Genomic DNA, 26,417 nt, shown 5'->3' with positions numbered 1-26,417 from the left:
TCCCCTATTCGCTCACGAGGAGGCGGCGCCACTTTATTTGCATATTCATGAGCTTATTTATTATTCATGAGCTTTCCCGGGCCCCCCCCAATATTTTTTATAAGTCCGCGTCCCTGCCACTGAGAAACCTAGAGCCTTGGCATACACACAACTGTGCAAAAAGGAGAAGGCTGCAGTCAATGCTGTTTTCCTTAACTTGCCCATGCGGGCACAGAGCAACAGCTCTCCATATGTCAGTCAAAACACCAGCCTTTTGCAGCTACAAAACACATTCTGAAATTTGCAAGGGAGAAAGATTGCTTGGGGAGTAGACGGATATGATAAACTGAAAGATACCCATGATTGTAATATCATATTAACATTATTTCTAGACAAGAAAGGAAGTTATATGTTAAAAGATTTCTAGAGTTCTTTTATGAAATAAAAACAGTCAGCTCATACCACACAACCTATGATTCATTCACATGGGCAGCCGAATCTGAAGCATATTTACTCAAATGAAAATCCTGTTGAGCTCAATGAGACTTACTTTCTCATATGAGTGTCACCACCAACGCAAAACCTGCCAGGGCGCTGCTGCTGCTGCCAACCTCACAGGCTGCTACGAAGCCTGCCATGCTACCAATGGCAGGAGTCCCAGGCTGCTGGCAGGCCTGCTGGGCCACCAACGTTGATGTACTTCTGGAAGCCGGTGCCAGAAGTTTGCTTCTGGAATAGGACTGAGCAATATATCAATGTATCGCCCCAAACCAGTTTGAAGTTCATATCGTGATAACTGTTTCATAATATTTGAGCTGGACAGTGGCAGAAGCAGCAGTGGCCTGCCACAATGGTGAGAGGAGGCGGCAGAAAGCAGCAGCAGAAGCAGCAGCCTGGCAGGCCTCGCTTCTGTGCCGGGAAGTGGCAGCGGCAAAAGAGTTGGCGGTCTGCCAGTCCTCATCACAGTAGTAGGAGGCAGTGGTAGAAACAGGTGCGGCCTGGCAGGCCAACGCCGCTTCTGTCAATACCTCCTACCACCTCAGCAAAGCCTGCCAGGCCTGGCAGACCACTGCTTCTGCCACTGCCTCCTACCACAGCAACAAGACCTGCCAGGCCACTTCCGCTTCTGCCACCTCCTGCGGCCACTGCCAGGCCGACTCCGCCTCTGCCACCACCTCCCGTTGTGCCTAACACACAATCTCTTTGCGAAATCCTGCATGTGCTCTAAATTCGGCCCCGCACACCATGTGCAAAAGGCATCATCTAGCTGCAGGCTGAAGTTGCCTACTTACCAAGAAAATGTAACCGGCAGAACCTTCCAGCACCTGGGTTGGGATGCTCAAAAAAGTAACCCAAAAGGATTTTTATAAATTTATTATTTATACCCTGCCCATCTGGCTGGGTTTCCCCCTGCCACTCTCCATGAAAAAGACTCCATGAATCGAAAATGGAGACGAAAGATGCACTTTCCCCCGTTTATTTGTTTGTTTTGTAGCGCAAGGAAATCTTTCAACTAAAGCCAGTTTTTCAAATGAATGAATGAACAGCGAAGGGAGCCATTGCAAACGTGAGCCTGCCACTATAGCATGAAGCCGGATCCTTCCTCTTCCCCCAAGCCAGGCCGAGGGCGGGAGGGCGCGCCTGGGAGGCGGGGGCAGAGCGCGTTCCCTGGCGCCGCCCCGTTGCCAGGGTGACGGCTAGGCGTCTTTCCCTGCCCGAGTCCGTAAGGCCTACAAGTAAGCGGTGCAGACGTGGGGGTAGACCCGGTCTTCACTTTCCCTTCCCCGGGGGGGGGGGGGGGTTGAACGCCGTTATTCATGCTGGGAAGGCAGGCGCGGAGAGAGAGAGAGAGAGAGAGAAGGAAAGAAAAAGAAAAGCAACAGGTTGAGCTGGTGGGGTGGAGAAAGCGCCTTTGTATAGCCTGGCTCTAGCTGCAGGTGCTGAGCCCTCCCTCTCGCATCCAGCGGAGGGCAGGGAGAGGGGCTGTCCTCTCTGCGTGCGCCCGGCTACTGGGTGCTTCTTTCACACGTGCATAGAATTGGGCTGAACGCGCCCGCGCAGAGAGGCGCCTCGCCCTTTCCCCACCTGTGTGGGGCTTTTTCTTCGGGGGGGGGGCGAGTTGCGCGCTTTTGTGTCTGGATCCTATAGTGTAGAGTCAGCCCACGTTTCTCCTTTCTTCTTCAGTTCCGGGTTGAGGCGAGTGGGGCGAAGTTGGAGGTGATGGGCAAAGGGGAATAGTGGGGAAGATGGCGAGGGGGGCGACTAAGATCCGAGATCAATGGGGTCTTCTTTTTCTCCCCCCCCCCCCCAATTGCGAGCTGTGTGTGCAGAGACTCTGCTGTGCCGTCCGGTGTTCAAATAAATCGCTCCTGATCCCCGATAACGATTAGTTGCATCCTTGGGATTTGGGAACCGAGAAGCGCAAAGCTGGAAAGCAAAAGGTGCTTTCAGTCGCTCCAGAGCTAAAACTGTTGGCGCGCGGAAGCGCAGCGGAGAATATATATATAAATGTAATCGGGCGCATTTTAGCTCTGCAAGAATCATTTTGCAGTTGTCAGTCATGCTTCACTTTAATAGGTGTTGACCTTCTAAAATGTACAACACAGCAGCGCAAGATCTCGGACGCCCTGCGAGAAACCTTTGGGGGGGGGGGGGAGACGAAGAGGACGCAGTGGAAACGCAGTTTCTCTCGCTAACTGAACAGCAAGACCCTCGTCAGATTCGTGTAGCTGTCCAGTCTTTTTAAAAGCAAGTGAATGCAATATTTCAGAAGTCCCTCCAAGGCTGCATTTCTGTATTCATCATGCTGGTTAGAGGTGGAGTGGTTATTTTGCTGCCACAGTAGTCTGAAGCGATTTGAAATGTGGTTCATTAAAAAGGATTTGCCTTAAGTAAGTCAATAGGCAGGGAAACTTCTAATTCAATATTTATTTAAGGGCGAAAATAAGCGTACAAGCCCACAGCCAACAGTTAAACTGACTTATGGCCACTGAAATCTATGTGCTTGAGCATGCCTAGCTCTGTTATGGATTTAGGCATAATTATAAGTTACTTCCATATTTTAAGTTAGGATATACAAATGTTACACAAAGAATGGGTGGGGATATATCTGATACTTTTGCGGGAGGACATAGTATTTAAGGTTTTACTGAATAGTAGCAAAGGGAAATTATAAATGTCAATAAGAGATTTTAGGAGCACAGTCTTGTCAACCCTTCGCCAATCACGAAAAAGCTTGTCTTGAACCTTTCCAAGTACAGTATAGGCAAGAGAAAGGATCCCAGGCAATCAAAATCATCACAGAAAGCAAGAACTGTCCCTTTGAAACTGCTTCTTTTGGGTGGCATGCCCTGCACTTTAGCACTAATCCTTTCAAGAGCAATAGTGTAATATCTCTAGCTGATTAAGAACACTGTGAAATTGCTTTTGATGTAGGAATTCTTCTCCAATTAGGCCAGTTTGGACAATTCACCCCCAAACCTCTCAAAGAAGGGTTTTTTTTAATCGCTAGTCCTTTGTTAAAATGACATTCTGTTGCTTTTATGTCGTAACTTTACAGTTCTAGAAGGATTCTCCCTGCTTCAGAATGTAACATTATGGCAAGATATGTGTATGTAGATCCTCAGCTTTTTACACAATAACTTTAAGTAGATACAGTTTGTTACTTGGTGAGGTGTAGGTTTTCTGCATTTCATAGTGAACTCCTGGACTATTTTTCTTTCAAGATGATCGTATTAACATTTCCCTGCACGTATTTTTTGCTTGCTGTTGCACACTATCCCCGTCCCATCTATTATATAAGCCACTGCTTGTAGCTATTCTAGAACTGGATTGGGGTAGTGCAATTATAGCTCAAGCATCAGTTTTTGTGAGTTTGCTGCAGGTACATTTGAAAAGGCCTTCAGCAACAGACAGGACCAAACTAGAATGTTATGCTAACACATTTGCAATCCTAGCCCCACATTTGCCAAGATAGCAGGGCTGGGAAAGGGTTGGCAGTGGGGTGGGGTGTTTATCTCCTCCTATACCCATTTATAATCCACTGCAAATACCCTCAGAGACTTTTTCCTTCCCCTTATGGGGGTGGCTAACTTTGTTGCAGAGCCTAGTTTGGGGGCATAAAGCTGCCTGAAGGCATAGAAGAATGATTGGGTGATTAAATTAGGACTTTGGCTAATTAAACAATCTATGTATTTTTAAACTGTGTGTGTGTGTGTGTGTGTGTGTGTGTGTGTGTGTGTGTGTTGCTGTGCTCCGTATTTTTGCATTTTTATATTGTAAGCTGCCTTGGATGAAGGACAGCATTGAAATTTAATCAATCAATCAATAGCCATTCTGCCCTGCTAATCCCTGCAACTCTTCTGCTGGAATTAAGATGGAAAATGTGCTTCTTTTGTAACAATTTGGGTGACAAAAGCAACACTGTGTATCTGGTAATGTGTATTGGCTACCCACAAGGAGGAAGTTTGCCAGCTTTTTTGGGGATAAGGTATGTTTCATTGTCTTGTAGGAGGGGATTTATTCAGACTGTAAATAGATAAGATAGTTATTTTTCAGGAATATATAAATCAGGTGCTTATTTTTCAGAAATAATTTTCACATTCTGAACATTTGGTAGTTCTTTCTGGAATTTGCCACTCATTTTAAAATTAGCATAGTTTATGGAAGTTGGGTGACTCGATCCAAATGCAGCAGAAACGGTGGTGCAGGTTTGCAGCATACACTGAAAAAGCTTTAACAAATTTATTACGTCACAAGCATTTAGAAAATGTGCATATGGTTATGCTGCAAACATTATTACACATCTATTCAGTAGTCAGTCCCATTGAAATCAGTGGGTTTACTCACATGTCACTGTCTTACGGTGTCTTAAGGATTAGAGTCTTACGGTATCTGTCTATCTACTTATCTGTCTAAACTAGTTCCCAAGAACTGTCACACTATTCATGTAACCAAGAAACAACCCAGGTGCAATTTGATTCACAAATGCTAGGGGCAGAAGGGGTTTGAGTAGTTTAGCTCCTGGTCCTGTGGTGTACTCCTTTACTTTTCCTGACATATTGAATATTCAATTACCATCCAATCCTGTGGGGTCAGATAAAGTGCTGCACTTGAGTGTGCTTCTAGTCAGGGCAAACCTGCTCTCAGCTCTCGATGACAGCGATTGTGGCAGGGAGTGTAGAGTATGCACAGAATATGCAAAGACACACTGCGGTCCCCTGGTAGCCTTGCAGTGTACAATCCCCACCCCTGTGGTGCCTGCCATGAGGGACACTTTGCTAACGCTTAACAATTTATCAATTTCTTTGCCTGATATGTGTTTAAAGTGCATCTCTTTCTTTTTTAGGTATCCTAAAAGAACAAGCACAGCACTGCACATCATTAAGCTGTAAGAGTTTATCATCTTTGGTTCATTATTCATACAGTTTGAATAATCTCTGTTCTAATTTTGAGATGTTTATGACACTCTAGTAGCAGCTCTTGGCATGGGCATAGCCAGGGGGGCAAGGAGGGGCAGCTACCCCCCAATCAATAAAAATCAATAAAAATACATAGTTAACTGAGGTTCTCTCCCCCCTCCCCAACAAACATCCTGGCTACACCCATGGCTCTTGGGTCACCCTTGTGGGGTGCCACAGGGTTCTGTCTTGGGCCCGGTCTTATTAAACATCTTTATCAACGACTTGGATGATGGACTCAAGGGCATCCTGATCAAATTTGCAGATGACACCAAACTGGGAGGGGTGGCTAACACCCCAGAGGACAGGATCACACTTCAAAACGACAGATTAGAGAACTGGGCCAAAACAAACAAGATGAGCTTTAACAGGGAGAAATGTAAAGTATTGCACTTGGGCAAAAAAATTGAGAGGCACAAATACAAGATGGGGGACACCTGGCTTGAGAGCAGTGCATGTGAAAAGGATCTAGGAGTCTTGGTTGACCACAAACTTGACATGAGCCAACAGTGTGACGCGGCAGCTAAAAAAGCCAATGCAATTCTGGGCTGCATCAATAGGAGTATAGCATCTAGATCAAGGGAAGTAATAGTGCCACTGTATTCTGCTCTGGTCAGACCTCACCTGGAGTACTGTGTCCAGTTCTGGGCACCTCAGTTCAAGAAGGACACTGACAAACTGGAACGTGTCCAGAGGAGGGCAACCAAAATGGTCAAAGGCCTGGAAACGATGCCTTATGAGGAACGGCTAAGGGAGCTGGGCATGTTTAGCCTGGAGAAGAGGAGGTTAAGGAGTGATATGATAGCCATGTTCAAATATATAAAAGGATGTCATATAGAGGAGGGAGAAAGGTTGTTTTCTGCTGCTCCAGAGAAGCGGACACGGAGCAATGGATCCAAACTACAAGAAAGAAGATTCCACCTAAACTTTAGGAAGAACTTCCTGACAGTAAGAGCTGTTTGACAGTGGAATTTGCTGCCAAGGAGTGTGGTGGAGTCTCCGTCTTTGGAGGTCTTTAAGCAGAGGCTTGACAACCATATGTCAGGAGCAGTGGCGTAGCGTGGGGGGTGCAGGGGGGGCCGGCCGCACCGGGCGCAACATCTGGGGTTAGGGCAAATCCACAGGTTAGGGGGCGCAAATCCACGGGTTAGGGGGCGCAAATCCACGGGTTAGGGGGCGCAAATTACTTGCCTTGCCCCGGGTGCTGACAACCCACGCTACGCCACTGGTCAGGAGTGCTCTGATGGTGTTTCCTGCTTGGCAGGGGGTTGGACTCGATGGCCCTTGTGGTCTATTCCAACTCTATGATTCTATGGTTATGTGGCAAACTGCTCATATGCAGTCGCTTATTAGGTGGATGGGGAAGCGTTCACAAGTCACAGCAAACTTCTAGTTTTGACATGCGCAGTGCCATGAGTAGAAAACTATGGTGAGCTGATAGACACAAATGTTTCAGTATATGTTGCCACATGGAGTGAACTAAAGTGAACACTACCCCATAGTAACTACCCCATGGTAACTACCCCATAGCCTTTCTTCTGATGTCATTGATGAAAATACGCTGCTTTCAGTTTTATTATGATTTCAAAAATGGTATTCTGGCCACGAACCACTGATACATCTAAAGATGGCATTGCGTACTTGTTGGTCATAGTATTCACAGACTCACTAATGTGTAGAAATAAACTGCTGTTATTTTTATTTTGCAGTAAAATGGTTTAGAGTCGTATTCTGGGTAATACTTCCTCATATTACAACTTTGTGTATTTTATATGTTTTATTTTTTCTTTCTTTAAGAAAATGTATACATCTTTTGATTATAATAAAATCTCTAAGTGGTTTACAAGAAATATTAAAATTATCAGCAAAAATTAACAGTAAAACAGATGAAAACCTGTCAACATCTATTATTCAGTTTGTTTTGTAAGCTGCCTTTGTAAGCCTGAATGGCAGCATATAAATCTCTTAAATAAGTAAATGAGATTTTATTTGGCTTCATTAAGCAAGCACTGTTCGACTTTTCAGTGACAATGTACTGTCACTCTTCTTCACCTGCTCCTGGCCTGTCAATCTGCATTTTAAGCTGAACCTGAATACATCCCCTAAGAAGTTTTTTATTTACTTTGTTTGCACATTCTCATGGCAATTATCCTGTCAAATGGAGTTTTCCCTAAGAGAAAGACCTGATTTATATACATTATTCTGTGTCTTGATTAGTAATGGGCAAGCTTTCTTTCACGTACTTTGGAATGGGCTCAATTCAGATCAGCCCATTTAAGTTTTAGGTCTAATCTCACACTTGGTGATATAACTAGGAACACAATGAGGCAATAATGATTGCCATTCCCTGCTGCCTCTTTCACTTTTCCCAAAACTTTCTGGGAGGTAGCATGCAATCAGAGGTGGTTTTAGGGCAGTGCAACTGGTTCCACCACACTGAGCACCAAACCTCGAGAGCAACAGGGCATCGCAACTATGATGTAGTGAATTGAGCAGAATGGAAGGCGAGAGGTGGGGAGCAAATTTTAGCTTCACACAGGTCACCACTGAAATTTGAAAGACCAAAGTCCATTCCTGATGCAGTTGTTGCTTCTGCTTCTGCTGCCTTGATTAAATCCTGGAACACTCCAGCAATCTCATCACGCTTGCCAGAATCACTGGGATTATAGTGGAACCTGCAATTTTCCAGGGATCTTGAGACACACAGTGCTGTTACAAGGCCTAACAAAGTCCCATTTAATCACTCACCCCAGGTAGGTTTCGGCAAAACAAGGGAAGTGAGTGGCTTTGGTTGTGGGAAGGGCTGGTGCTAGGGCAAAATTGGGTTAATTATGAACTGAACCCAGTCTCTAGATATGTTTGCCCTTCATTTGTAATTTATTCAGAAGGTCCAAATGAAAAAAGTTCGAATTCAAAAGACTGCAGTTCTGAAGTGGGGATTATCATTAGTCTTGATCTAACAACAGCAGAGGCTCTGTTACTTATTTTTACTTTTTAACTACTATCAGCTATTCCGTATTTGTAAAGCAAACTAAATTTCCTTGGAATAACATATCTCTAACAATTGGAGAACCTTCTCTCCATTTTTACAATGCTGTGTTTCTGGCTCCATTAAAAGTTTGTGCCTTGAGGCCTGCCAGCAGGGCTTACAATATCTACATTAAACCAAATTTAAGAGTAAGGGTGCTCCTGCTGCTAACATTCTCAGATCATAGACTTGCAAAATGAAGGAACTGGCAGCTGTAACTTTAATGGTGGGAAGTGTAAGCTGAGTACGTGGGGAAAAGAACACAGTGCTCTATGTGACAAAAAAGTCCTATTAGCATTTATGAACTTCAAAATGACAAGCTAGACTGCTCTGTCTAATGGCTTTTTGTTGTTGTTCTGCTTAAAAGAAATAAAGCTTGTGCTCATATAAGACTAATTGTTGTATTAAGTTACTATCATTATGTTGTCATTATAACATGTTAGTGTTCCATAAGCAATGTTCTTATAGCTACTGAAATGTAAGGCTGTTAAAATAAGTACTTGTTGGGTCATTATTTAAAATTGGGGTTTCATTCTAATATACAGGAGTTGGAAATTTGTTGCAAATGTTCAGTTAGAAAGAAAAACAGTGAAACAATGTTACAGTTAAATGCTGGGAAATGCTAAGTTGAGATACTTGTAGGCAACTTGTACTATCACTGTTACAAAAATAGCTACCATATGTTTTTGTTTTCCCTGTTCAACATGAAGTCTAGTAGTATGATCACAATATTCTATGTATTAATTTCCCACCTGCTCCATTATCAAACATAGATTTGTCTCATGCCTACATGATGATAAGAGAGCGGTTATATTGCAAGCACTGTTTCTGGGCCAGTGAATATAACCAAATCTAATATTTCAGTCTACAAATACTTAGAATGTTCTTGAAATCCCTGTTTTTATAAAAAAAGAACAACAAAAACTTCTCTGTGCTTTCATTGTTACTTTTATGTGCTCCCAATATTCTTGGAAGTTTTGCATCCCTAGTTAAAATATGGTTTTGGGATAACATCTCTTCATTGCTGCTCTTACTCCAAGTTGATTTCAAATTGGTGTGTGCTATGAGGGGTCTCTGTTTATTATGATGGGTATCTAATGAGTCAATTTCACAGTGACTAAAAGCTCTGCTGATATCTTGGTGCTGCAAAACCTCTGAACAACTAGTATAGTTTACACCGAACAACACACCTGTAATGAATGTCTAAGAAAAGTGAAAACTATGTGACATGAATTTCTGACAATTCTGTATTCATTTATTTAGTTCAAGATGAATATATTCCTTCCTGTGCCAGTGCGAACCCCCAAAGCGCATCCAAGTAAGGAAGAGATGAGATGCCCATCACCAGAACTTGCAAGGTGTGTGTTTCTTGTATTTGTTTGTTTATTATGTCTCAGTTGAGTGTAAAGCTAAAGTACTGAAGGAGCACATTGAGGTACAGGCCAGCAATGAGAAAGAGACAGACCTGTGCACTAATTGATTCTGAGAGGGACTGTATGCAGTCAATTAATGTGTAATTAGAGTGTTTAAAAACTTTATGTCTACCTCCCCTTTCTGCTGATGACCAAGTCACAATAAACTGTGTGCTTTGTGATATAAGTACAAAATAGTGGAGCTGAAATTAAGATGGAGAGGCATTTTTAATATTTGTGGATTCTCAGTAGTAGCTGTTTTTGTAAGAAAATTGGCAGGTGGTCTAGGTATAAAAAAGAGCCTGTTGGGGGGGATAGGTGAAGGCACAGGGGGCTGGAGGAGAGAGGAAATCACCCAAACCAGTCTTCCTCTGCTTTAGGTTGACAGATGCCATCCATCAGCAGAGGGGACAGCACTGGGTACCACCCACAGTCTCTAAAGTTTCTTACTAATTCACTATATTTCCCCCCTCAGGAAGCTACATTTGAATTTTTTTTCTGAATTGAAAGCATTATTTGACTTAGTTCCCTGAGTTTGAAGTAATGAATGCATTGGGTCTCAGTTGTGCTCAAATGTTACATCTTATCAAAATGTTACTAGGGTTTTGTGAACTGCCATCAGTTGGCTTTATCTGAAGCAGTTTGTTACTGGCTTATGCCCTGACTTTTTCACATGGGTTAGATAGAACTCTGTACTAATATTTCAAAACATTTGTGATTAAACCTGATTTTCAAAAAATAACAGAGAAATCCTCCTCAAAAGGAAATTCCGTTGAATTTAGTGAGGATTACTCCCCGGTAAATAGCGGTTAAGATTTCAGTCTAAATGTATCTTGACCAACTCAAATAATGCTCATTGCACTTGGTCATTGCACTTGGGAGAGAAGATGCACGTTTACTTCCCAATCATTGCAAAACATGGAGTCCAATAAGGTTTATTATTTATGTACTAAAAGTGAAAGTCATGAATAAAAGGAGCCTTTCACTAAAGCCAAGTGTACTTTTCTACAAAATAAAGGTTTGAATTAGCTGCAGACCAAAAAGGTAAAGTGATACTTGTACATGTTGATAGTATGTGTTTGATAAAATACTTTGTCAATATTTTAATATTTATCTGTCTTTGCTTGGCAAAGGTTAATACATAATACATGTAGCAGATTTTGATGTTAAGTCACCTCACTGTTCTTTAATTTTTTTTATTTAAATTTAGGATGCATTTGATCAAAGGCAAAGATGCCATAGATCGTTATTTGGCCAAGCATATCAAAGGATTGTCAAAACAGGAGGCTGCTGCGTAAGTAAGGTCTTTCTGAGGCATTTTTATACTGAAAGTTTATTGTTTTCTTTCTTTCTAGTCTTATTCATTGAAATCTAAAGTTCCTCAGGCAATTTTCTGAGGAACATGGCATTTAAAAATTAAAACTGATATTAAATAATTATGTTTCACTGCTACTTATCTTGCATATATCAAAGCATTCACTTCAATGCTTGTGTTAATTCACTGATTTACCAAAGTAGGTTTGCAGCATTTAATTGTTTGTCAGTAATTAAAATGTATTTTTCTTCCTTGGTTTTTGTAAAGCCTCTCACTTAGGGCTGAAATTTTACTTTCTGAAATATACTATTGTGATTTGCAGTACTTAACTCTGTAATGTTCCCTGGTTCTCTAAAACCCACTGTCCAAAATCAGCCTGGGGAAAAGTGCAATTTCCCACACAGTTTACACAGCAGAATCACTGCTGTTTCTACATAGTGTTTAAAAATAGTTGTATGCATAGCAGCATTTTGATGTAGGTCATTATCCCAACTTTTGCCCTTGTTTTGTCTGTGACCCTGAAATTAACGTCGTAATTCAGGAATTGCTACCTTAGGGTTCAGTAGTGTAGTTGCAGGCAGAGTTTGCCTTTGACTTGCAAAAGAGCATTTTATTGAAGTCTAAATGTGACTCTTTTTTCAAGGGTAGATACCTGGAGGAGTTGCTGTCTGATCGTCTCCATTCTCCCCCTCCAGAACATTCTTTATTTCATGTAACAGTACCCTTCATTCTTATTGTGCAAGCTCATTCACCATAGGTATCCAATCACTAGCCTTCTCATTAAAGCAAGACAAGTGAAAAAAGACTAACATTTGAAAGTGAGACAACTATTTAAAAATACTTGCTTGGGGCAGCCCGTCATATGACTTCAGGCTGAAGGCCCATTCAATTTTTGATTCCTTGCTGCTGGGATCTGTTTAGGATTTCTGCGAAATCCAGTGTAAGAACCTGAATTCATGCATCCGTGATTTTTGCAGGCGCCAGCTTCCCTGAGTTCATCTGTAAGTGTGGCACTCTGGCCCCTTTTCTCTCTCCTGTCCCTTTTTCTGGTAAGGAAACCTCTGAAGCACTGCCACATTATTCACTTCAGTCATGCTTCAGGTTGGAGGGCACAGGACAGAGAATCTCTGTGCTTCATAACATGTGTTGATAAATCACTAAAGCTGCAATTGCACTGCAAATGATACCAAAGTGCAAGAGTAAATTCTGGACTGCACAGTAACATTCTTCCTTTCCCTTTATATTATTATGTGCTATTGCAAATCCAAAAATGAGATTGTTTCAAAACAATTAACAGCAGGCACTGTTAAAATATTGCTTTTGGAGAAAAGAGTTGAAATATGACATTAGAGATTACTTTTTTGGAAAACTCACCCAAAGTCTCCTTGTGCACAGTTGTGCTGTTCATTTAAATCTAACCAAAATAAAGATCAAATGTAGAATATTAAAGTAGATTAAGAAGTGCTGATAAATTATCCTAAAAGCAACAGGCCAGAGCATTGTCCCTCTAGCTGCAATAAAGGAAAGAAATCGTATTTCCCACTACAAATACCATTGGTGCTCACTCTGTTTAGCTTTAGGTGCCTATTAAAAACCCTTACTGACATTCTGAAAACTTTAAATATTTCACAATTAACAAAATGCAGTACAGGTATAGAAACATAAATTAAATTGGTGCCTGAGTACGACAGATAGAGATAGGAGCCTGTAATGAAATAAAATGTAATTTCAGGGATACTAAATTATGCCAACTGTGTCCATAAGGTTTAGTACAGTTGAGAAATACCTGCTGAATGTGCCTTTGTTTTAGTGTTCCTTATATCTTCAGTAGAAGTAGAAGAGTGAAAGACTGCTTATACTTATACTTATACTTATGGGTAAAACCTCAGCGCCTAGGACTTGCTGATCGTCAGGTCAGCGGTTCGAATCCCCGCGGCGGGGTGCGCTCCTGCTGCTCGGTCCCAGCGCCTGCCAACCTAGCAGTTCGAAAGCACCCCCGGGTGCAAGTAGATAAATAGGGCCCGCTTACCAGCGGGAAGGTAAACGGCGTTCCGTGTGCTGCGCTGGCTCGCCAGATGCAGCTTGTCACGCTGGCCACGTGACCCGGAAGTGTCTGCGGACAGCGCTGGCTCCCGGCCTATAGAGTGAGATGAGCGCACAACCCTAGAGTCTGTCAAGACTGGCCCGTACGGGCAGGGGTACCTTTACCTTTTTATATCTTCAGTAGAAGTAGAAGAGTGAAAGACTGCTTATACTCAATTACAATTCCACATTTGGGCAGGAAAGTCAAGTCAGCTTTCTTATGAAAGGCACATAGTACAGTATGATGAGTACATTAGAGCAGCTTCCTAATGTAGTGTTATGAAATTGAGCATTTTTTAAAAAATAGGGTTATGTCCACCTGAGCTGCTCACTGGTGTTAAAATTTCTGTCAGAAGAATGAGGAGAGAGACCATTTTCAATTATTTCCCCTTCCCACTCTGCATCCCCACATGCCCTCCCTAAATCTGCTGCAGAGGAGAAAACTCAAAGTAAGTGAGATAGCGGGTAGGTTGGTCGGTATGGATTGCCAAGGCACAGTTCACATACAGTGGTACCTCGGGTTAAGTACTTAATTCGTTCCGGAGGTCCGTACTTAACCTGAAACTGTTCTTAACATGAAGCACCACTTTAGCTAATGGGGCCTCCTGCTGCTGCACGATTTCTGTTCTCAACCTGAAGCAAAGTTCTTTACCTGAAGCACTATTTATGGGGTTGCGGAGTATGTAACCTGAAGCATCTGTAACCTGAAGCGTCTGTAACCTGAGGTACCACTGTATTACCTAGACACATGGGTTCTGCATTCTACCAGGCAAGGGAGAAATCCTCTCAGGGTTATGAATCTTCTGCCACCGCATGGAGAACCCTCATTGTGAACTGGGACTTAAGAAATTAGATGCTTATTCAAGTTGGCTCAGCTCAGCTCACCAAATATAACTCCCTGGCTTGAAACAATCAATTTGCATCACTTCTGTTCTGCCTCTCCTACTGCACCTAGCCCACTCAACCCCTTGCTTACCCCATTACTTCTCTTCACCTTCCATTACCTGCACATCTCACCCGTGTGTCTGTACAGGTGTATCATGTTAGGGATGGCAGAAGGCAGATCTGTGGTTGGGGTGATCTTCCAGTAGTTCAGCAAGGGTTTCTGACTGTCAGCTGGCTAACAATAGCAGCAACTAACATTGTCCGCTCCCCCTAAAAAATAATTGTTGGCTGAAAAAGGACACTAGGGGAAACCTGAAATGGATTTAACTTGTTTGCTTGGCTGAGTAAGTGCTCAAAAGGCCCCCTTTTTTAATATATCCAACTGAGTTCTAGTTCTTTTGCACCTGGTTACAGTTGCTAGACATCAGAGTTCTAGGAAAGAAAAATATATACCTAAACACCTCTGTCCCATACTTTTGGGGATGGGATATTGTCATTACAATCCTAAACACACAAGGAAATACTTGCAACTGAATACACTGAAACTTTCTATTGTGTAAACATTCACAGGATTGTACTGTGTCTCACCTTCTTTAATGTCTGTGCCAGACAACTTTTAAAGCATTTATGAAAAGATAATTTAAAAGCCCTGAAGATCCCAAAATGGAGCTATGCACAATCAGTTTCAACTCATCTTTGTCACCACCCTTATGAAGCCTTAGAAATTAAGAACTTTAGTGTGTAAAGCAGTTGCTGGAAGATCTAATATAACTTTTTCTTGATACACTTTTAAATCTTGCTGCTTGAGAAAGACTAGCTTATTAGCATTTTATTTGAGTTGATAGAATATTTTTTCCTAATGAAAAATAATAATATTTGAAGATCGCTTTCAAATCTCCTCTCATTCTCCTCTTTACCAGACTAAACATACCTAATTCCCACAAGCATTCCTCATAAGACTTGGTCATCTTGGTCGCCCTCTCCTCTGCCCACATTCCAGCTTGTCAATATCCTTCTTAAATTGTGGTGCCCAGAACTGGGCACAGTACTCTAGGTATGGTCTGACCAAGGCAAAATAGAGCAGTACTATAACTTCAGGACACTAGACTTTGGTAGATGCAGCCTAGAAAACCCTAGTATTTCTAGGCTACATCACATTATTTTCTCATATTAAGCTTGTGGTCTACTAAAACCCCAAGATCTTTTTTACATGTACTAATGGCAAGCAAGGTGTTGCCATCTTATATTTGTGCAGATGGTTCTTCCTGCCTAAGTGTAGAACCTTACCTTTGTCCCTGTTGAAATTCGTTTTGTTAGTTTGGGCCCAGTTCTCCAATCTTTTCAGGTCCTCTTGAATCCTGATTCTGTCTTGGCTACCCCTCCCACTTTGGTGTCATCTGAAAACTTGATGAGCATCCCTTCAATAGCTTCATCCATGCCATTTATAAAGATGTTGAACAACAACAAGCCCAGGACAGAACCCTACACCACCACTTGCCACTTTCCCCCAGGATGACCAAGAACCATTAGTGAGCACTCTTTGGGTTTGGTCAGTCAGCTACAAACCCACCTAACAATTATCTCATCCTGTTCACATTTAACCATCTTCTCTACAAAAATAACATAGGCGACTATGTCAAACGCCTTACTGAAATCAAGATACAGTATGTCCACAGCATTCTCCTGAGCCACCAAGCTTGTAACTGAGCATGTTTGGTTCTCATTCAACTGTATTGGGATTTCTCTCTCTCTATAAAAAAAGTACTTATGCAAACATACTTATCCTAAGCCTGCTGATGCTTCCTTCTTGTGGAAGTTTGGTGAGGGTTCCATTTTGGCTACATAAGGCTCCACAGTTGGATAATGAATTCACTATCAGTATATAGTGAATTCAAAATTAAAATTTGTTTACCTTCTAAACTCCCCACTGATATGATGCTGTCCAAGAGAAAAAATGAAATGCATTATAGACAGTATTATAAGACACAGATTTGATGTTTTTTAATAATACTGACATTTTTAATTATGTTTCAATGTGTATTCCTCTTTTGTCTAAATAATTCCTAATAATCTTGCCTGTTGTGACCAAAGTTTTATGTTTTTATAGAGCAATACTCTCTTAGAATTATATTCTCTTCAAAAGAGAGGAGGGAAGTGAGTCTTTTATTCAAATCAGTGGTCTCTCCACACTTTGATTTGATCTGATATATATGGTGTAACTAGAGAAAGACGAAATAATAGGAATGCAAGGGAAATGAATAGTTTACCGTTCATGAAAAAGCTGCCCTACACATTGGGAAGAGTTTTCTTGGAAAGGTTAAAAAGTTCTAATCAACTTCTGTACATTATGTAGAAGTTCCATTTTCTAAACTCTGCAAAAGAAAGTTTCATATTTAATGGGAAATCATGAATAATTCCATTTATTATCTACTTCCTCCTTTCAAAGACATGATCTGGATAAAAGGCGGGGTGAATAATTTCAAAAAATACAATACATTTTTAATGGGAAGGTGCAAACTACAGATTCTCATGACTATTAGCAAGTGTAGAGGAAACAGAATTTTACTTGCAAAAACTCATCAGATTCTTGCAAAGATAAAATACAAGACATTATTTAATAGAGAAGAACGCTGTGAACTGAAGTTAACTTTGTGTAACTTGTTTTTGCTGAGTTTAGTCCTATTGTTTTCTAAACCTTTCTTTTATCAATAGTTCAACAATATTTAATAGGAAATATAGGGCAAAAGTAAACAACTGTGTTTTATTTGTGATGTGCACAGAGATACTATGAAAATATTCAGAATGTAAAATGATACAAAATGACAAGTGGGAATTTCATTGTCCTAGAATTTATAGTGAAGCTTCTTTCTGAACTCCGTCAGGCTCTGGCTCTCTCTCTCTCTCTCTCTCTCTCTCTCTCTCTCACACACACACACACACACACACACACATACCGCAATTAACCTGAAGCACCACTTTAGCTAATGGGGCCTCCTGCTGCTGCCGTGCCGCTGGAGCACGATTTCTGTTCTTATCCTGAAGCAAAGTTCTTAACCTGAAGCACTATTTCTGGGTTAGCAGAAGCGTCTGTAACCTGAAGCGTCTTTAACCCAAGGTACCACTGTAATTGTGTGTGTGTGTGTGTGTGAGAGAGAGAGAGAGAGAGAGAGAGAGAGAGAGTAAGTACACACACACACACAGAGAGAGAGAGAGAGAGAGAGAGAGAGAGAACACTGAAAACCAAACATGAATTGTAACTTTGATGTGCTGCATATTTTTTGCCTAACTTTTTTCTTTCAGTGTTCCCGTTATGAAGCAGAGGGAGTCTAGTAATATCCCGGTTTGAAAGACAGTGGTCCTGTTCAGAAGTAATGGAAAGCTATGGTTATGAAAATTAGCATGCATAAGCCCTGGGCTTTTATTCTCCCCCTCTCCTCTCTCCTTCTATGCATGAAAAGAGTTGTTAAGACAGATCAGTTTGTTGAGTTTGGACTTGATGGAGAACTATTTTGAATGTTAAAAAGTGAAAGCTTTCAGTGCGTTTTTTCCTTGCATGCTAAGGGGTATGCAAGCCAATGCTGGCGCAGGCTTGTTCTGTGAACAACAATACATGGTTTGTCATTCCATCTGAACTCAGCCAATGAAACAAAGCTGCAAGTAATTAAGGTACTATTCCTGACATGGTGTTTTTTAACCTTTCAAGATGCCTTCACCCTGGTATGGTTCCCCTTTAGCACATACATAGCCCAACAAGACAACAATGAGAATCCACCAACAGCATACAAATCAATCTGGCTAACCTGATCCAAACACACACACACACACACACACACACACACACACACACACAACTCTCACTACAGCCAACCAAAGAAAACCAATCACATCCTAGGCCACCCCCAACCTCTCTCACCACCAAGGAAATACAACAAGTGAATAATAGTAAGAGAACCCATCCAAGTGACGCTGACACAAAACCCACACATACACTAAGTAGAAGAATTGAAACATAACCACCCAACCCCACACCACTCTCCACTCCCAATCTTTTCTTCCTAACCTAACACTGCATGCAACACTAATGTCTCACAACAAATGAAACTGATCTGTAAACAACACAACTTGAAAAAAGAGACAATGCATGTATTTTTGTAAACTAAGAAATCTTTAATGAAATATATTTTTTAAAATAAATAATTGAAAGGTCAATTTGGCTTCCTACATCTGAATGTATTTGGAATATACCACTTGTTACGACACTTGCTTTTGTTCAAAGGGATGATTCAGTATGAAATGGCTTCCCTAAAATTTATAAGCAAATTCTATTCTTCACCACCTTAAGTGGAACTGTGGGTTTCTTTCACACTTCATGTGTTAAATTAACATAGCTTAATTACAAAGATGTTATTAGCAATAACTGCTGTTGCAAATTGGTCACTGTTCTTGTATATCTTTGGCCTTTTTGTAGAAATGTTACAGACTCGGTGTTAAACCTTTTTTTATGTTTAACTCCTTCTGTAGGTACTTTGATTTCTCTCTGTTTGTCATCTAATGATAACACGTCATGCAACAGAAATAAGCTCAAGTCCACAAAGATTATGCTACACAAAAATTCAGTCTTTTGGGTGCCACAGGAATCTTTTTGTTTTTCTTTTGTTAAGTTACTTTGCATTAATAAAATATGATACGTTCCTTTATTAAGTGAACATATTTAAACTTCAGAAACATGTATTTCTCACATCAGCAAACAGAAGTAAAAAAGAAGTTGATTTTTGTGGAGAATAGCATTTCCTCCCAGTGTTGATAAATAAATAATACTTTCCCCCAGTATTTCAAATTGAATTGGCTTAATGTTGGAATATTCTAATACAAGCTGTTTCTTATGTTTTAATAGCACAATCCTATCCATGTCTATTCACAAGTAAGACCCATTAAATTCAATTGAGTTTACTCCCAAGTAGGTGGGCATTGGTTTTCAGCCTAATCATCTACTTATCCCAATTCCAAAGGATTCTAGTTGGAATTAAGTTTTGTTTGTTACTGCTGGGGCTTTCATTCGCATAATGAAAAACTGAGAGATAAACAGGTTTCAAAACAGAAGTTTCAATTTACCTGTGTTAGCAAATGATACATTCATTAATTTGCAGTCATTTCATCTGTGACTTATTTAGTATGGTTACAGTTGATTGGTTCTTCTTGCCCTGCATTACTAAATTGGGATGCATATATTTACAGATTAAAGACATTTTACTGACATATACACCTTCAAACATATTCCTGACTTCCAAATGGTTAATTTAGTACAAACATCACTGTCCTTCTCCTGTAAAGGGGAATTTATAAAAAAATAAACAAATTAAAAGAACAAGGGTAAAGCAATGTAAAACTGATCAGAATATTGTTTTATAGTAAAATATTCAGAATTGCAACAGAAACAGTTGGAATTATGCTATTTATAATTACTTAATTTCTTTTTAATCCAATAATGTACAGCTTTTTTACAATAATATCCATTGAAGTGTGGCTGAACTGCATGACTACTAAAAGTGGCATAAGATTTATGAGACTGAAGCTGGATGCTCATATTCAAAAAAATAATAATAATCTCTGTTTAATTGTTCTATTATGAAAATATCCAACAGTGTTTGGAAGTTAAAACAACGTTAGCAAAAGATTGTATATGCTCACTATAAAACCTTCTAAGTTTATTGAACAGTCTTTTGTAAAAGAAATTAAGCAATATAAAAAGTATATTGTAGTGCTATAAATAAAGCTTGCAATGGCCCATTGGTTATTTGGTGTTAATTAAATTTGTTTCAGAAATCACAGAAATCAATAAGACCTTGAGGTCTTAAAGAGATCTCTACTTGAAGCTTGCAGGTGCCCATTACAGTTACCTGGGGGCTGCTTAAGGTAGAAGTGCAGGTTGCAGCAACAAAAGCTATATTTTTATGAGAGTTCTGGGGCTAAAAACATATTCAGATTTCTCCAGTAAGCAACCACTGAAGGAAACAACAAGAAGTCATAAGTAATTTATTTCGCTCTTACAAAGAAGGGATCCTCCCTTTTTAACAACTTGATCTCAGTTTCGTCTTCTGTCGTTTAGTCACAGTTGTCAGGGTCTCATAAGATAACTTATTCAGGACCCAAGATGGTTGATTCGAAAGACCCTATTCAGTAGCTTATTCAGGCAGATGCCTCACAGAGTGCCATTAAAAGCACCTGCTGGAAGAAGGAAAGGTCCACTTTATCAGAAATTAGAAACTTGCATGCTGGAGCACATCAGTTTTCAAGGGAGAGGCAAATGGCAGAGATCAATTCATCTTCTAGTAGCCTCACTTGTATCCTCCACTGCTAGCTTCCTCCTTCATTTTTTTGGGCCAGCCTTTTGAAGGCCCAGGCTCCACCTTCTAGTCCCAAAGTGGTCTATTTGGAGGAGAACGATATCTGAAATGTGCAGAGCTCTTGCATGGCTTTCTGCCCTTTAGAATAGGGAGGCTCATCGGCTGAAAATTACTCCTCAGCCACAGTTAGGTCTGAGCTCTTCTTTCCATCATCAATTTGGGTAGTTTTGAGGGTCACAATCAGGCAGCATTGCATAATCCTCTGGCCTTGTGGTAAGTAATGAAAAAAGAAAAAGAAAAATCTTTGGGTCCCCAGAAATCTTTCCCTGAACCCTTTCCTCAAAAGCTAGTCTTTCTGCATAATAATAAATGTTATGCCGAAAACGTTAGCCAGCTAAATAGGGAAGAACAAATATGTAGATATGCTTCAAATGACAAGCTTCTAGTAGTAGTTTGAAATCGTCCCGGGGAGTCAAAACATCCCATTAGGCTATAAAAATTATATGAATGTGTATTACAAGATTTGGCTTAAGGTCTCACTGCCGTGTCCTAATTTAGAAATGGTTAAAGAGTTCTTATGTTATTATTTTGGGAGTATTGATACAGTGTCACATAGTTTCAGCAAACGGTCACGTCATAAGCTTGTGTTCACGTTGAGATCAGTGGGAAAACTCTCGTTGATGCTCTGAATGTGAATCACACACAATGCACTTTGTATTTACTTTTGTTCAACAATGCTATATTGTGCTGGGTATTACCTGAATAACCAGATTTAACTGCAATATTGCTAAATTTCCAGCAGATGCCCCCAGAGGCCATTCTACCTATTGAAACGGTGTTTTTAAACACCAATACCTTTGAATTTCATTTCTTCATAGAACAATGCAATGCTGATTAGAATTTTCTAATTGGAACAAACAGCATGGTTATAATGAAATCTTTGCTGTTTCAAAATCAGCTCTGATAAGCAGCATAAGAAATAAGACAGATGTTCAAAACTATGTTTTAGAAGTAAGAATCTCACTTGTAAATACACCATGTCAATAGGTTTCTTTGCATTTGGTGGCTATCTGTACTTCCTCCCTGTAAAAGCCAGAATATCCCAAGTATGGATAGATTTTTGGGCTATATATGAGTAATTTCCCTTTTATCTACTTTGATGGTATAGGTATAATACAGGATCATTGTCAGTTGGTTAAATCCTATCAGTAAAAACCATGGGGATAATTTATTTGATTAAATTGTCAAATTAGAGACAATACAAGTTTTTTTTAAAAAAAATCTCATGGTCTGAGCTACCCATTAATTGGCTGATCAATTGCTCCATCAGGAAGTTGGCTTATACTTTATTGCATATCCTATACAGCCCACTCAGAAAGAAGAGAGAGATCATCCAGAGACGGAACTGGCACTGAGTAGTATTTGTGTCAAAAATTCCAGAAAAAGAAAAAGATAAAACAAAGAGCAGCCTATGGTCCCTTTACTTTTATTCTAAGCTTTTTAAACACCTGATCCTTTTTCAGTGTCTGCCTTTCCTTTCTTCAGAATCCTCTTTTAATTCCTTCCAGCCTGGTTTCTCCTCACATCACCCTGTTGAAATTATTCTCACTTCAAGGAAGCTTCTGCCCAGCTGTTTATTATGGACTTGGTACTGATCATGCTTCCAAGTTTTTCACACTGTCCACATGATGTCGTCATCCTCAAATTGCATTACAAATCAGCAACATGGCTGGGTAACATCATGGGCTATGCAGAAAGCCTTTGTGTACTAATCCATTGCTGAGAATAGCTAGTATGTCTGGGAAGGGGGAAGGTAAACAAACAGGCTGTCTTTCTGCTGACAGATTCAATAGGGGTCTTTTGGTGGCATCTGTTTTCATCATGGAAATAGGCATGTTCTACGGAATCATCTCTGCCCCTGAAATATAAAAAGTTTCTATTTTGCCAATTGTGACATATCCTGGTAATATTTGTTCTTATGCATTTTCTGAGACACACCTGTGTGCATACCCACAAGATAAAAAGATAGAGCAGAGCAGGAGTAATTGAGGGGAGGAACAAAAAACCCCACACCCAGAATATTTTTCATCAACCTCTCCTCCTCTGGTGTGGATGGGAAGTGATGGAATAGAAAGGAATATAATGAGTGAAAAAAACAGGTGTATATGGACATTTGCATATCAAATGTGTCAGAACTACCCTTTCCACAAAAACACCTCTGTGTCGAAGCACCCTAATTTCCAATGACCTTCTCTTAGCTAAATATTAGGTTATTCTGTCCTCCATCTGATTTTTTTGATACTGTACTACTAATATTGTACTCTTTCCCTTGTTTTAGATTTTAAGCATCCTGTTTTTGCTAGATTTGTCTTCTTTTTCTTTTTTAATTGTTTCTGTTAATAGTACTTTTAAAATCCCTTCCTCTTTGGAGTTCCATGAGGCTCTTTCTTAGGTCTTCTTAGGTGTTAATTTGACTTCCCTTGTTTGTTCTTTTAACACCGTCATGTAGAGAGAGAGAGTTTTATTCTACTGAGCTACAACTATATATTAAATCTCCCAATTTTTTTTTTGTTTAGCTAATAATCTGTGGCTGTTTTATTATTTTCCTCATTAACGTTTTCTTGTTTTTTGAATTTATCCAAAAGTGAACTCTTAGTTTTGCATCTGTAGGGATTTCTACTGGTCAAGAATGGGAAGAACCCTAAAGAACCATTTTTCCTCAGTCTCCTGTTCCCAATAATATTTCTTGTCTATGTCCTCAGATACACCTCTCCAGAGGCTCCCTTTTCTCTGGGGGCTCCATCTTCACTACTATACCAATCCTAGAGGCCACAAAGGACTTGTAGGGAGGTTTCTGGTCTAAGCTCTATTTAGATCAGTGCTCACTTAAAAGGGTCATTCTCTAACTTCTGCAGCATGAACCTTCAGCGGACCCTTTTAAGTGAACGTTGATCCAAGGAAGAGCCTAAGACATACACCTTCAATAATATTTCAGTCTTCAGTAAGCTGCAGACCAGTTTGGGAGCCAGCATTCTGGCCTTCTTAGTCTTATTCTGTCTCCTATTCTCAGTGTAGTGCCTCCGGTTTTGACATATTTAAATTACAAAATCCACACTGTTACCTTTCTACCATGCAAGCTCTATAACCCATGAATGGCTGGGACTGCATGTATTCACAACTTTACTTCCACCTTCTGGTAATTGGCCATGTCACCGTTGCTAGGAGAGCACACTTGGTCAAGCCAGAATGTCGTATGCTATCTCTTATTTGTCCCTTTTTAATTTACTTATTTCTTACCTGCTGACAGTGTATTCTACAGGTTAGGTAGAGTGGGGTAGATCAGGTAGAGATAGAGGTAGAGTTAGGTAGAGTTAGACAGATCAGTCAACTGATGCTAAGGAGCAGGATGGCATTGGAAGATAGACCTTTGCCAGCCATATGGCTTGCTCTGTGTCCCTAGGCTAGCTTGCTATCAGGTGTGGTGAAGGATGGTGCCCTGTCACCAGTAAGTAAGATTCAGCTGCCGACTTAGCTGGCTTGTGTATGTGGAAGGGGAAGTAGCATCAAATGCCTTGGGCCAGCCCTGTGCCTTTTTGCATGATATTACGTCAGTTTTCCTTTAAACTGTTGTGATGTATTTTATCCTGCTAGTTCTATTCTTTAGTTTTCTGCAGTTTCCTACTCTTTTCCTCTGTCTCTGTGTCCAGTAGACCAAAAACTTTTGCAGACAGGGCTTGTCTTCAACTTTTTTTGTTGTACAGTGCTTTTTTAAAGTGCTTCACTAATGTTTGTTGTTGTGCATAGGCTTCTGGTTTCAATAGTAAAAATGCAGTTACCATTGTCCTTGAAGAACTTGTTTATAAAGCAATGCAAAGATCTTCTTGCTTTCTTTAACAACATTACTAGTTAGTAAATAACAGTGCTCTGTTCTGAAATTTACTTTGTATATAAAACCATATACTAACCATTAGGGACTGTTATCAAGTTCTACTGCTTATATTAAAATATGATCAGAGCAATATCTGTTTCCATTCATGTTTCAATAACAGGAACAAGTAAAAATGTATGTTTCTAATGTTCAAGTGTATTTTAACGATACAATATTGAAGGGCAGCACTTTCTGTAAAATTGGAATTAACTGAACTTTTAATCAAAAAATCAACAATTAATATTCTACAGTTGGTTTGATGTAACATGAAAATGGCCTTGCTATAGCAGAGTAATATGCCTTGAAATATGTACCATCTCTTGATAGTGTTTAATTATACATGTTTTAATATGAATATCTGTTCCATGTTTATTATTAGAATAACTTTGATATACATTCTTCATTGTATCTCTGTGGATATGTCATTTGGTTTTAAAATTAGGTGGAAATTATGAAACTTCTGTGTTACTAAATTAGTCCCAGCTGAAGACGGATATTGAACACAGGCAAATAATATGTAAGGAGTCTAGTTCTAACAAATACTATGTCAGACATTTTAAACCAAACCACCATAACCTCCAGCAAAACTATTTAACATATACATTGTTTTGACATGCAGTATATGCTAAGTTTCCCCCACTGCTCCCTGTTTTAAGTAAACTCTGAGCTTGTGTTCTAGTGAACAAATGCCGCAACGTTTGGGTAAGAATCCTCCCCCCCCCCCCCGGTAGGTTAACTCAGTTGACCTTCATGGCTGATTTCAATTGCAGAACACTGTTATATTTGTAATGCAGTTGTAGTAGAAATAGTATTAAACGCCTACTGCGGCTTTCCTCTGTTGAAGATGTGTGGGCATTTACCAAGAAAAAAATGAGTTGGTGAAAGAAACACTTGTCACATTTTAATCACTGGTGTATACTGATTGCGTGTTTGTGTAAGTAATATCTCTGTGTGTATCTTGAGCTCTTTCAGTGGAAGTAGATAATTCACATTTAAAGAATTAAAACTGGCCTTTTTTTAAATTCCCAGTTACCGGAATTCATACAAGAAGAACATCTGCATAGACATGCTGCGACAGGGTTATCACAAGTCTTTCGCCGAGCTCTTTACTCTGATAGAGCACTGGAATGCCTTGAGGGAGGCTGCAGGGCCTGGGTCAGCCATATGGCTGGAGAAGTCCCTAGCGGAACAGCCTGATAAGCTGGATCAGCTTCACCACTTCCTGACCAGGGCTGAGGCAGCCCTACGATCAGGTAAATAGAGGAATTCTGGGTAATGGAGCAGCAATGTGTGCCTGAGGGGAGATTCCAAATTGTTTCATGTATGAATTTGAAACATTACTGGGCTTTAGCACATTTCAGCCTTAGTCAACTGTATTTATAGAATAAATTGTGGGTAACACTGAATTATCAGACTTACAGTTAAATACTCAGGTGACAAAATGAGGAGTCTTCTCTCTCTCTCTCTTTCTCTCTCTCTGTGAGTAAAGATGTCACCAGGATCCCATTGATAGATTTAACTAACATCTCAATTACAATCACTCTAGTGTTTTCCCTACTGTTTAGTTTTATGTATTGATTTTTAAAATTAAGTACTTGCTATTGTATGTTTTTATCTAGCAATTAAAGTCAGTTTGGTCTAAAATGGAAGACCCAGACTGTTCTGTGCATAATATTTTCCTACAAATTCCAGGCCAAAGTTCTTTTTTTGTGTTTAAGAATGGGACCATGTCTGTTAATTTTCTTTGATAAAGAATGTATCCATGTATCAGTTGTTGAATTCCTCTGATTGAAATTGTTGTATTGAATATGGTCCTTCTAGGCTGCAGTCTCGCATCCACTTAACACACCAGTTTCATTGTGAAAGTAATTTCACTGTGTTAGTGGTGAAGCATTGCAGCCATAAGACATAGATTTCTGAGGAAAGGCCTCAGGGCATGAATCAAGGGCATTAGTAGGTAGGAGAGGAAAGGACTTTGCATCTGA

At 40.1% G+C, this 26,417-nt stretch overlaps 1 protein-coding gene across 2 annotated transcripts in view; it reads left to right on the top strand.

Moving 5' to 3' along the window:
* Window positions 1–1,659: 1,659 nt before the first annotated feature.
* TTC29 (tetratricopeptide repeat domain 29) overlaps window positions 1,660–26,417 on the top strand; it is a 106,233-nt gene continuing 81,475 nt past the window's right edge. For both annotated transcript variants that reach the window (XM_028744892.2, XM_077934609.1), the window contains exons 1-5: window positions 1,660–1,715; window positions 5,327–5,368; window positions 9,730–9,824; window positions 11,089–11,172; window positions 25,462–25,685. In XM_028744892.2, the coding sequence (XP_028600725.1) occupies window positions 9,736–9,824; window positions 11,089–11,172; window positions 25,462–25,685 (397 nt within the window). In that variant the 5' untranslated portion in view covers window positions 1,660–1,715; window positions 5,327–5,368; window positions 9,730–9,735. The remainder of the gene's footprint in view (window positions 1,716–5,326; window positions 5,369–9,729; window positions 9,825–11,088; window positions 11,173–25,461; window positions 25,686–26,417) is intronic.

Source organism: Podarcis muralis, chromosome 9 (genome assembly GCF_964188315.1).
Source record: "Podarcis muralis chromosome 9, rPodMur119.hap1.1, whole genome shotgun sequence".
Lineage (NCBI taxonomy): Eukaryota > Metazoa > Chordata > Lepidosauria > Squamata > Lacertidae > Podarcis > Podarcis muralis.
The sequence above is the reverse complement of the archived record's forward strand: the minus strand, read 5'-3'. Positions and strand labels throughout refer to the sequence as shown.